The following is a 12,752-nucleotide window of genomic DNA, read 5'->3' as shown; positions in this document are numbered from 1 at the left end:
CAGGTTTGTACAGTCAATGAAGATGGATAAGAATAATTAGTCAATGGTGGTTCCCAAGAGAGTAAGAATGGGAGGTTAATAACAGATAATAAGGAAATAGTAGATAAAATAAACAGGTATTTTGCTTCTGTCTTCAACATAGACAATACAAAAATAGAAATCCAGCAGCTGTTGTAAATGAGGAAGGCTAAATGGGGAGAGGAATTTAATGAAATTAAAGTTATGAGGGAAACAGTATACCAAACAAGCCAATCGATCTGTGGGCTGTCACATCTCCAGCTCCAGATGGATTTCACCTTAAAAAAGTTTGCTGATGAGGTAGTAGATTGGTTGTGTCAATTTACGTCCCCCAATCTGGGACATGATCCATCAGACTGGAAAATAGCAAGTATAACTCTTCTATTCAAGCAGGATGGGGGATACGTTGCCAATAAGTTTAATATCTGTCATGGAGAAGGTTTTAGAATTGATCATTAAAGAGATTATAGCTGGGCACTTTGAAATTGCCAAGGTAATCGAAAAGAGTCAGCATGGTTTTGCCAAAGGGAAGTCATGTTTAATCAATTTTTTTGAGCTCTTTTAAGGAGTAGCACGTGCTTTAAATAAAGAAAATTTGAAGATGTACTGTATGTGAATGTCGAGAAAGTTTTAATAATATTATCAAAGGCCAATATTGAAAATAAAACCTCATTTTGTGGGGCTTAACATATTCGTCCGGATAGAAGATTGACTGGCTTGTAGAAAGCAAATTATGCATAAATAGTTCTTTGTCTGATGTAATGTAATGAGTCAAGTCCCTCAGGGCTCTGTGTTGGGGCCTCGGTATTGAACAATTTATATCAATGACTTAGATATGGGGGTGCTGGGGTAGGGGGAGTGAAAGGTGGTACTAAAGTTTGCAGAGAGTAAGATATAAGGAAGTTGCACGTGATAACATCTAAGTTAAATGAGTAGGGGAAAAAACCTGGCACATGGGAAAAAAATATGGGAAAATGTAAAATTCTTCACTTTCCACACAAAGAATAAAATAGAAAATTATTTAAATGGAGATTGCCAGTGGAATTTTGAAGTGAAGAGCGATCTAGATAATCTGGCGAATGAGTGACAAGAAGTTAGTATACAAACAAAAAGTTAGTATACAAACAAAGCACATAATCAAGAAGCTTAAAGGCATGCTGTCCTTGATTATTAGAAGAATTGTACATAAGCATTCAGATAATATGCTTCACTTACACAAGGCATTGGTGAGATCACATCTCAAATATTGCATACAGTTTTGGCTCCTTATTTACAAAAGTATGTAAACATATTGGAAGTGGTTCAGAGGAGGTTCATTAGATTGATCCTGGAATGAACGTTGTCTTATGAGGATACATTGGGCAGATTGGTTGTGCTTTCATTGGAGTTTAGAAGAGAGAGGAATGATTTGATTGAAGTGTATAAAATCCTAGTAATTTTGACAAAGTGGATGCAAAAAGGATGCTTCCTGTAATTGGTCAGTCTGCGACAAGTGGACACTTTCAGAATTCAGGATCATCTTTTCTGGATGGAGTAAGTGTTTGCCTCTCAGAGGTTTTGGAAATCACTTTTCAGAAAATAGTGGAGTTGAGGTTATTAAATTTTTAAAGCAGAACTAGAAAGAATCTTGTTAAGCAAAATAGTAAAAGGTTATTGGGCTACACTAGAATGTAGAATTTGAAATAAAAATAGATCAGCCTTCATCACATTTAATAAAGGAATACGCTCATGTCGTCCATTTGTCTAATTCTGCTCCCATTTCCTATGTTTGTATATTCCCCAAAGGTAATCTAAAGGGAACATGAAGCATAAAATAGAAATGCCATTGTTTCCATTGCAGACTAAGGAAGCACATCAATCTTTGGAAGAGTCGGAGCTTTGGATTTAAACAAGTGGCAGGGCTTAATTACACTCACTGTGGTGAAAGAAACGCATTAAATACAAGTCTCTTGAAACATTGTTCCACCTGGAGAAAAGGGTTTTGCGAACTTACTGAGAGCATTATACCTATTTAGATACATTTTGGACCTCAACACTCTGCCTGTTCCTTCTTATGCGATTCAAATTACTAAGGGGGTCCCTATCCTTTCAATTTAGTTTCTTGTTTCGTGCAGCTAATCGATCATCTGTTGTAAGGAGGATGATTTCAGGAACTGGACCCAAAAATGTATGTAAGGGCAGCATGGACAGTGAGTAATTGCTTAGCTAACAAAATCACTAAAAAAAATGAAGAAGCCATAAACAGGACAGCATTAATAATATTTTCTCAGCAGTCTGGTACACTTTCTGACTTATTTATTTTCAATAAATTTCGGGAAGGATGTTGAAGCATCGGAAAAGGGTGCAGAGGAGATTTACCAGGATGTTACCCAGTCTGGAGGGAAGGTCTTATGAGGAAAGGCTGAGAGACTTGGGTCTGTTCTCATTGAAAAGAAGAAGGCCAAGAAAAGATTTGATAGAGACATACAAGATGATCAGAGGATCAGATAGGGTAGACAGTAAAAGTGTTTTTCCTAGGATGATGAAGTCAGCTTGTATGAGGGGGCGTAACTATAAATTGAGGGGTGATAAAGACAGATATCAGAGGTCAGTTCTTTACTTAGAGAATGATAAGAGCATGGAATGCCCTACCTACCAATGTAGTCAACTCACCTACATTATGGAGATTTAAACAATCCTTCGAGAAGCACATGGATGATTTTGGGATAGTGTAGGGGGACGAGCTGAGAATAGTTCACAGGTCGGCACAACATCGAGGGCCACAGGGCCTGTACTGCACTGTATTGTTCTATGTTCTAAAGAATACAATTTTAGTTGAATTTCTGATCAAGAAAACCAGCGTGGGACCAGGTTACTACAATTTATTAAAAGGAATAGTGTCGGCCATCAGCAAGGTGTGCAATTTTGCAAGTAAAATTCCATCTGGCATAATCAGTTATTTGGTGATTTGAATTTACACACAATCGTATAATTTTGCAAGTCCAATCCATTATGTGTGAGGTCTACAACAGAGGTGAAATTTTAGCAAATATACTTGCATATACATTTTGACTGTGTCAACACCAGCATTGAACAAAGCTTTCCCAAAGGGACGTTAAGTCTTTAAAAGCCCATATTTTTATCGCGATGAGATATCCGTGCTGCTCAGTGAAACTTCACGTCAGCATGTAGAAGCTTGCTTTTCATGTTGACAACTGAATTTTCAATTTGGTTTTGCTTCTAGACAAACACAAACAAAATAACTTGGGCAAGCAAATAGAAAACAAATGTTTTCGCCAATATAACCTGCAACTTATCTATTTTTGGCTAAAGTATTAATGGATGCTATATAATGATTCAACACCTCTGTTGCAGTAATGAATACTCACTGAGCAATTACTTCTTGCAACATTTGTTAAACATTATTATGGTATGTAATAAATTTTCCACAAAAGAAACAAAATTTTTGAGATTGCAAACCTTCACAATTTTTCCCATCTTGTGCTACTTTAAAACCATCACTGCAGTAACAAGTTGCACCAGTTCTTGTGACTGCACATTGATACTGACAATTGGCCTGGTTACAAGTAGGCGAAAATTCTGAAAAAGAGCAAAATAAATTTGTATACATAAGATATTTCCTGGAAAATATAATATCAAAACAAATTCTTTAATTCTACAATGAATGTTTTGTGATTTCCTAAAGAATCATCAATTTGAACATTTATATCCTAAACATTTTGTGCCTGTGTAATTGTCAAGTGTTTTGTATCCTGGTGCTGTTTGTTAAACCATCAGTGACAGACTAGATTAGCAGTCATTGCTAATAATGAAAAGCTGAAAGCAACATGCAAGTACAGTCATATTCATTTCTTCCAAGAAATCATTGTAATTATCCCTATTTTAATTCAGTCAATGGCTATTGTAGTTACAGAAAGCACAAAAAGGGTGATAATATAGAACATAGAACATCGAACAGTAGAGGCCCTTTGGTTCTTGATGTTGTGCCAACATTTTATCCTATCCTAACATCAAACTAACCTATAGACTCTATATTTTACTATCATCCTCTTGCCTATCCACAATTGATGAAATGTCCCAAATGCATCTGACTCCACTACCATTGCTGGAGATGCATTCTCAACACTCTGTGTAAAGAACCTACCTCTGACATCTCCCCTAAACCTTCCTCCAATCACTTTAAAATTATGCCCCCTTGTGATAGACATTTCTGCTGGGGAAAAAGTTACTGGTTATCCAATCTATCTATGCTTTTTATCATCTTGCACACCTCTATCTGTGATATAAATTTCATTGAACAGTGTATCTGAACCTTGAGGCATCTCTGTTCAACAACATTGTGTGTGTGTGTGTGTGTGTGTGTGTGTGTGTGTGTGTGTGTGTGTGTGTGTGTGTGTGTGTGTGTGTGTGTGTGTGGTGCAATGGTGATCACCTGTAATATGACATGAACCCAAGGTCCCGGTTGAGGCCCTGGGAGACTCACTTCTGTTGTGGGCAAAGTCTTAGAGAGAATTGTAAGGGATAGGATTTATGAACATCTGGATAGGAATAATGTGATCAAGGATAGTCAGCATGGTTTTGTGAAGGCCAGGTCATGCATCACAAACCTTATTGAATTCTTTGAGAAGGTGACTAAGGAGGTGGATGAGGGTAAAGCGGTAGATGTGGTGTATATGGATTTTAGTAAGGCGTTTGATAAGGTTCCCCATGGTAGGCTACTGCAAAAAATACAGAGGTATGGCATTGAGGGTGCGTTAGAGGTTTGGATTAGGAATTGGCTGGCTGGAAGAAGACAGAGGGTAGTAGTTGATGGTAAAGGTTCATCTTGGAGTGCAGTTACGAGCGGTGTTCCGCAAGAATCTGTTTTGGGACCATTGCTGTTTGTCATTTTTATAAATGACCTGGAGGAGGGGCTAGAAGGTTGGGTGAGCAAGTTTGCGGATGATACGAAAGTCGGTGAAGTTGTTGACAGTGAGGAAGGATGTGGCAGGTTACAGTGGGATATAGATAAGCTGCAGAGCTGGGCAGAAAGGTGGCAAATGGAGTTCAATGTAGCTAAGTGTGAAGTGATTCACTTTGGTAAGAGTAGCAAGAAGATGGAGTACTGGTCTAATGGTCAGACACTTGATAGTGTGGATGAGCAGAGGATCTTGGTGTCCATGTACACAGATCTCTGAAAGTTGCCACACAGGTAAATAGTGCTGTGAAGGCGACATATGGCATACTGGCTTTTATTGGTAGAGGAATTGAGTTCCGGAGTCCTGAGTTCATGTTGTAGTTGTATAAGACTCTGGTGCGGCCATATCTGGAGTATTGTGTGCAGTTTTGGTCGCCATACTATAGGAAGGATGTGGAGGTACTGGAATGTGTGCAGAGGAGGTTGACCAGGATGTTGTCTGGTATGGTATGAAGATCATATGAGGAAAGGCTGAGGAAATTGGGCTGTTTTCATTGGAGAAAAGAAGGTTTGGGGTGACTTGATAGAGGTGTACAAGATGATTAGGAGTTTAGATAGGGTTGACAATGAGAACTTTTTTCCATGTATGGAGTCAGCTATTATGAGGGGGCATAGCTTTAAATTAAGGGGAGGTAGGTATCGGACAGATGTTAGGGGTAGATTCTTTACTCAGCAAGTCGCGAGTTCATGGAATGCCCTGCCAGTAGCAGTGGTGGACTCTCCCTCTTTATGGGCATTTAAACAGGCAGTGGATAGGCATATGGAGGATAGTGGGCTAGTGTAGGTTAGGTGGGCTTGGGTCGACGCAACATCGAGGGCCAAAGGGCCTATACTGCGCTGTATTTTTCTATGTTCTAACACAGGGAGATAACACCTTCAGCCCGAAACGTCAATTTCGCTGATCCTTGGATGCTGCCTGAACTGCTGTGCTCTTCCAGCACCACTAATCCAGAATCTTCAACATATTGTCTAGCTAACATTGTTAACAGCTAACCCGAGAATGCAACTTTTTAAAAAAAAGCTTTTGTGATTTATGCATGAAAGAAGTGAAACTATCACTGTATTCTAACAGATGAAAGGCTTAACAGACAATCAATTTTTCAATGTCTAATTTCAGTTACATCACACTGCAAATTTTTGCTATAAATTGTGTGTGTTAGGATTGAGCCCTCCGCTATCACCTAATGAAGGAACGTTGCTCCGAAAGCTAGTGTGCTTCCAATTAAACCTGTTGGACTTTCACCTGGTGTTGTGTGATTTTTAACATTCTATTCAAGGAATTCAAACCCAGAAACTATAACTGAAATAATTATATGCTAAAAAGATCAAAAAATTGTTGAACATTTCTTAATCTTTGCTCAAATAAATTTAGTATGCCTTCAGGAAATGCAATATAGATATAGATTCATATACATATATGTGCACAGACATAGTTACATATATTATTTAGTGTCCAATTGTATTCACTCTCCAGGCCTATAGAGTGGAAAGTGTAAGGCGTTTTCCCAGGGTGGAGGAATCATTGGTTTAAGGAATGAGGAGAAAGTTTAAAAGAGATGTGCAAGGCACATTTTTCACAAAACAAGTAGTGAGTGTGTGGAAAACATTGTCAGAGGAGGTGGTAGAAGCAGACACAAATGCAGTATTCCAGAAGCACCTAGACTAATACACGAACATGGAGGGAATAAAGAAACACGGATCCTGTAAGTGAAGACAAGTTTAGTTGAAGTGGGAGATGGCTCAAGGCAGGGTGACACTAGACACACGGACACACAAAATGGCTGTTGAGCCATTGGTTGGCAACTTGACACAAAAGATGGCCGCCAAACCACAATATGGAGAGAGATGGCAAAGCAAACACAGTCACTGCCTGTGGCAACCGGAATGCCAGCGTAATGCACTCACAACTTCGTTGATTAGTTTAAGGTGGGTGAGAGAGATAGAAATGCTAACAGCTGGATACAGACTCAATACAAAGTGATAATAGCCAGGCCTGCAGAAATCATCCTTCTCAAGAAGAGCAATTAGCGCCCGTTACTGCGGCAATGGACTTCCGTGCAGACATTGAAACTGACAATGTCTGCATCGAAACTGACAACAGCCATGCTGCAATTAACAAAGGCTGTGCTGGAACTGACAATGACTGTATTGAAACTATCAATGATTCTGCAATGATTGCCATAAAGAAATCATGTTACAAAGACAATAATCTCATCACTGACCTATTGTATCACAAGATGTATAAAAGTATATTGACATGTGCTCCAGGTCAAGAGAAAAATCGCAGCTGACCACTGTGCTGTTGGTGTCATTCTCTCCCCGGAGCTTCGAAATTTCCTTGTGCAATAAACTCTGTCATTGAACCTTGACTCTGACTCTGTGATTTTCCCCATAATATAGCAAAGAAGGGTAAAATGTGTTGCTGCAGACTTAGAAGGCCAAAGGACCTGTTACTGTGCTTCATACTTTGCTATTCTTTGTTTCCAAAGTTTGTAATAGCAAATTCTGTTGCATTTCAGAAAAAATACTTTGTCCAACTTTACCAAACTTTTTTTTGCCAAGCCTGATTTCCATTCTCTTTGCTTTGTATCACCAAGATCAATGACTACTTTGCTGACCTTGATTGTAAATCCTACTATGACAAATTGGCCAAATTAAAAAAATTAGTTCATTCACCTTGTGGATCTACATTATGCTGCATACCTCTAAGATGACATAAAGGAGTTGTCCAGCTATCCAGTAATCAAAGCATAATTTTGGGGTACAGTACACCAAAGGTACATCTATTCATGATGATCATAGGGAACAATGTATGAGATGACTAAGGATATCATCCCAGATTATCCAGTTTCTGACTGTCAGAGACTGCAAGTATGACTGCAAATCAGAATCTGAGAGAATTCCTGATGTTTTGGAATGTTTAAACAATTCTGTAAAAGAGTCAATGCTAAAGACCGACTGATGCTCCATAGACTATAGTGATATCCTTTGGCTTTGCTGGGAGAACAGTTTAGAATCTCTAAGATTTTTAATGTGGATCTCATTAGAGGAGATTTCACAAAATGCCTGGAATTTCTGATGCCAGATTTTTGTTTACGTAATATAAATGAGATTTGCACCTCAGGAACTGCAGAATCCCTGATGAAGCAGCCTCCAAATGAATTGTTAGGAAATTGAAGATTCAATTTCCATGCAACTGGAACCGTCTAAACATATTCATTTAAATCAGATAACTAGGAAGGTTCCACTTCAATTATATTCATGCTTACTCAGGAAAAATTGATACTCAACTAACTAGTCTAACTCCTGGTTAACTATTAAAGTAAGCCCCCAAAAGTACCACACGCCCCCCGAATGGCACCTTCCCTGACCCTTTATAACCTCTGTCTAGATTAGAGTGGTGCTGGAAAAGCACAGCAGGTCAGGCAGGAAAATTAATGTTTTGAGCAAAAGCCCTTCATCAGGAATAGAGGCAGAGAGCCTGCAGGGTGGAGAGATAAATGAGAGGGGGGTAGGGATGGGGCAAAAGTAGCATAGAGTACAATAGGTGAATGGAGGTGGGGATAGAGGTGATAGGTCAGAGAGGATGGTGGAGTGGATAGGTGGAAAGGAAGATAAGCAGGTAGGACAGGTCATGAGGGCGGTGCTGAGCTGGAAGGTTGGAGCTGGGGTGAGGTGGGGGAAGGGGAAATAAGGAAATTGGTGAAATCTATATGAATGCCATGAGGTTGAAGTGTTCCAAGGCGAAAGATGAGGCATGCTTCCTCCAGGCATCAGGTGGTGAGGGATCGGCAATGGAGGCGGCCCAGGACCTGAATGTCCTCAGCAGAGTGGGAGGGGGAGTTGAAATGTTGTGCCACAGGGCAGTGTGGTTGATTGGTGCTGGTGTCCCGGAGATGTTCCCTAAAGCGCTCTGCTAGGAGGCGTCCAGTCTCCCCAATATAGAGGAGACTGCATCGGGAGCAACGGATACAATACAATAAATGATGGATGTGAAAGGCTCCTTTAGGGCCTTGGTTGGTGGTGAGGGAGGAGTTGTGGGCACAGGTTTCACAGTTTCTGAGGTGGCAGGGGAAGGTACCAGGATGGGAGAGTGAGTTGTGGGGGGGCGTGGACCTGACCAGGTAGTCACGGAGGGAACGGTCTTTGCGGAAGGCGGAAAGTGGTGGAGAGGGAAATGTATCCCTGGTGGTGGGGTCCGTTTGGAGGTGGCGGAAATGTCGGTGGATGATTTGGTTTATGCGAAGGTTGGTAGGGTGGAAGGTGAGCACCAGGGGCGTTTTGTCCTTGTTATGGTTGGAGGGGTGGGGTCTGAGGGTGGAGGTGCGGGATGTGGACGAGATGCGTTGGAGGGCATCTTTAACCACGTGGGAAGGGAAATTGTGGTCTCTAAAGAAGGAGGCCATCTGGTGTTTTCTGTGGTGGAACTGGTCCTCCTGGGAGCAGATATGATGGAGGCAGAGGAATTGGGAATACAGGATGGCATTTTTGCAAGAGGTAGGGTGGGAAGAGGTGTAATCCAGGCAGCTGTGGGAGTCGCTGGGTTTGCAAAAAATGTCAGTGTCAAGTCAGTTGTCATTAATGGAGATGGAGAGGTCCAGGAAGGGGAGGGAGGTGTCAGAGATGGTCCAGGTCAGGGTGGAATGTGTTGGTGAAGTTGATGAATTGCTCAACCTCCTCGCGGGAGCACAAGGTGGCGCCAATGCAGTCATCAATGTAGCGGAGGAAGAGGTGGGGAGTGGTGCCAGTGTAATTACGGAAGATCGACTGTTCTATGTAGCCAACAAAGAGACAGGCATAGCTGGGGCCCATACCTGTGCCCATGGCTACCCCTTTGGTCTGGAGGAAATGGGAGGATTCGAAGGAGAAATTGTTAAGGGTGAGGACCAGTTCGGTCCAAATTTCCCTCTCCAACACACAAATGAGAGTGTTGGTGGAAGGGTACTGTTGGGGACGTCGGAAGAGGAAAAAATGGAGGGCTTGGAGGCCCTGGTCATGGCGGATGGAGGTGTAGAGGGATTGGATATCCATGGTGAATATGTGGCATTGGGGGCTGGGGAAACAGAAGTCTTGGAGGAGGTGGAGGGCGTGGGTGGTGTCTCGAACGTATGTGGGGAGTTTCTGGACTGGGGGACAGTGTGGAGGTAGGTAGAGATGAGTTCAGTGGGGCAGGAGCATGCTGAGACAATGGGTCGGCCAGGATGGTCAGGCTTGTGGATCTCATCCGCCGACATTTCCGCCACCTCCAAAAAGATCCCACCACCAGGGATATATTTCCCTCCCACCCCTTTCCACCTTCCGCAAAGACTGTTCCCTCCATGACTACCTGGTCAGGTCCACTTGGCCCCACAACCCACCATCCCATTCTGGTACCTTCTCCTGCCACCACAGGAACTGCAAAACCTTCACCCATACCTTCTCCCTCACCTCCATCCAAGGGCCTAAAGGAGCCTTCCACACCCAAAGTTTTACCTGCACATCCACTAATGTCATTTATTGTATCCGACACTCCCGATGCGGTCTCTACATTGGGGAGACTGGATGCCTCCTAACAGAGCACTTTAGGGATCATCTCCAGGTGAAAATGTGTTGCTGGTTAAAGCACAGCAGGTCAGGCAGCATCCAAGGAACAGGAAATTCGACGTTTCGGGCCAGAGTCCTTAATCAACTCCAGGTGACCCGCACCAATCAACCACACCGCCCTGTGGCCCAACATTTCAACTCCCCCTCCCACTCTGCCGAGGACATGGAGGTCCTGGGCCTCCTTCACCACCGCTCCCTCACCACCAGACTCCTGGAGGAAGAACACCTCATCTTTCGCCTCAGAACACTTTAACCCCAGAGCATCAATGTGGACTTCAACAGTTTCCTCATTTCCCCTACCCCTACCTCACCCTAGTTCCAAACTTCCAGCTCAGCATTGTCCCCATGGCTTGTCCTACCTGCCTATCTTCTTTTCCACCTATCTATTCCACCTCCTCCCTGACCTATCACCTTCATCCCCTCCCCCACTCACCTATTGTACTCTATGCTACTTTCTCCCTACCCCCACCCTCCTCTAGTTTATCTCTCTATGCTTCAGACTCTCTGCCCTTATTCCTGATGAAGGCTTTTGCCCGAAACGTCGATTTTATTGCTCCTCGGATGCTGCCTGAACTGCTGTGCTCTATCCTTCTTACTTAGAAAACTAGTAGTCTATTTAGAGTCTGTTAAACTGACATTCTACACATTTGGCACCCATTTACTTGGCACACTGACCGTCTCTATCTGACACTTCATATCCTACATCCTTGGCATCGTAACTTCATACTTACCTTACATTCCAACTCTTCCTCAAGAAATAGCAAAGTGATTCTCTGTGCAGCTGAACATTTAAATCACAAAATATAACAATTACTGCTGTGAAAAAGAGGCATGATTTTCTTTTCCCCTAATGTCCCGCATGGCAGGCACACAATTAGGTGAAGGTAGCTTTGCACTTCTGCAGAATCCCTGATTGAAATCTCCTGCCAGGAATGTGAAGCTCTTTTTTTGCAAACATAAAAAAGTTGAAGCAAAGTGGCGATCTGTTAATCATTACCCTCCATGGAAAATACTGCCCAACATCTATCACACCAATGGAACTCGTATGTAATTACATCCAAGCAATAAGGTACAGCTATTTTTTCTGACAGGTATTCTCTTTTTTATTAGAATCTCAAATAGCTTTCCTCTACTGCACTTAGATCAAGTAACTGCTGTATGTCTCTGCTGTATACCCCCTGCTATATACCTCTGCTGTATACCCCCTGCTATATACCTCTGCTGTATATCCCAATCCTGAAAGAGGATGATAACACCACTTTGTGGTGAGCAATCTCACAGGTTATGTTCATTGTGCTGAGCAGGGTTACAGATTGCACATACAAATGGAATTTCCAAAAAGTTTGAACGTTTAATGATTTGTTTTTGTTGCCTGACATCAAACGTGAATGTTTCTGACATGGAGCATATGCTGGACACTTGGGCCAAATCTGTTCAACTGACCTTAACATTAGTCAACGAATGTGGACTGTTTAAAACCTGGTTTGACAATTGTAATCTTCACAATCCATTCTCCTCAAATCAACTTCTGAATGCATGAATTCCCCCATGATCATTCTGACAACCCCAACCCAAACACTCAAATACACATCTGATCCAATCTGATAAAACTCACTGACCCTTCCTAACTATCCCCACTGATCTCACCCCACCACCCTGCAAGGACCTGAAAAGGGTTAATTAACATCATTAGATGTGCTCTGGTGGTCAAGGTATAAAGAGGCCTCTTCTTGGGAGGAGCTAACCAGTGTAAAGTTAGTCTTCTGCTCTATGTTAGCTCTGAGTTTGTCAGCCATGCTGGGTGAGAATCTTTTAGTAAAAAATGAGGTCTGCAGATGCTGGAGATCACAGCTGCAAATGTGTTGCTGGTCAAAGCACAGCAGGTTAGGCAGCATCTCAGGAATAGAGAATTCGACGTTTCGAGCATAAGCCTTCCTGATGAAGGGCTTATGCTCGAAACGTCGAATTCTCTATTCCTGAGATGCTGCCTAACCTGCTGTGCTTTGACCAGCAACACATTTGCAGCTGAGAATCTTTTAGCAATAGCCATGTGGACTGAGCTTATGTTGAGCCTGATAACTCACAGGAGATTATTATGCATCTTAGGTGAAATGTAATGAACTTTATAGTATAAAAGACAGACTGTTTAACTGAGATCCGACTTTCTTTTACTCTGACTTTATGTGCGTGTCCT

General features: G+C 42.1%; 1 protein-coding gene across 1 annotated transcript in view; it reads right to left on the bottom strand.

Moving 5' to 3' along the window:
• LOC132817331 (low-density lipoprotein receptor-related protein 1-like) overlaps positions 1–12,752 on the bottom strand; it is a 1,680,787-nt gene that overhangs the window by 1,269,219 nt on the left and 398,816 nt on the right. Inside the window, exon 5 of the mRNA XM_060827740.1 lies at positions 3,478–3,597. Coding sequence (XP_060683723.1) covers positions 3,478–3,597 — 120 coding nt within the window. The remainder of the gene's footprint in view (positions 1–3,477; positions 3,598–12,752) is intronic.

The sequence above is a fragment of the Hemiscyllium ocellatum genome, chromosome 7 (assembly GCF_020745735.1).
Source record: "Hemiscyllium ocellatum isolate sHemOce1 chromosome 7, sHemOce1.pat.X.cur, whole genome shotgun sequence".
Taxonomy (NCBI): Eukaryota; Metazoa; Chordata; class Chondrichthyes; order Orectolobiformes; family Hemiscylliidae; genus Hemiscyllium; species Hemiscyllium ocellatum.
The sequence above is the reverse complement of the archived record's forward strand: the minus strand, read 5'-3'. Positions and strand labels throughout refer to the sequence as shown.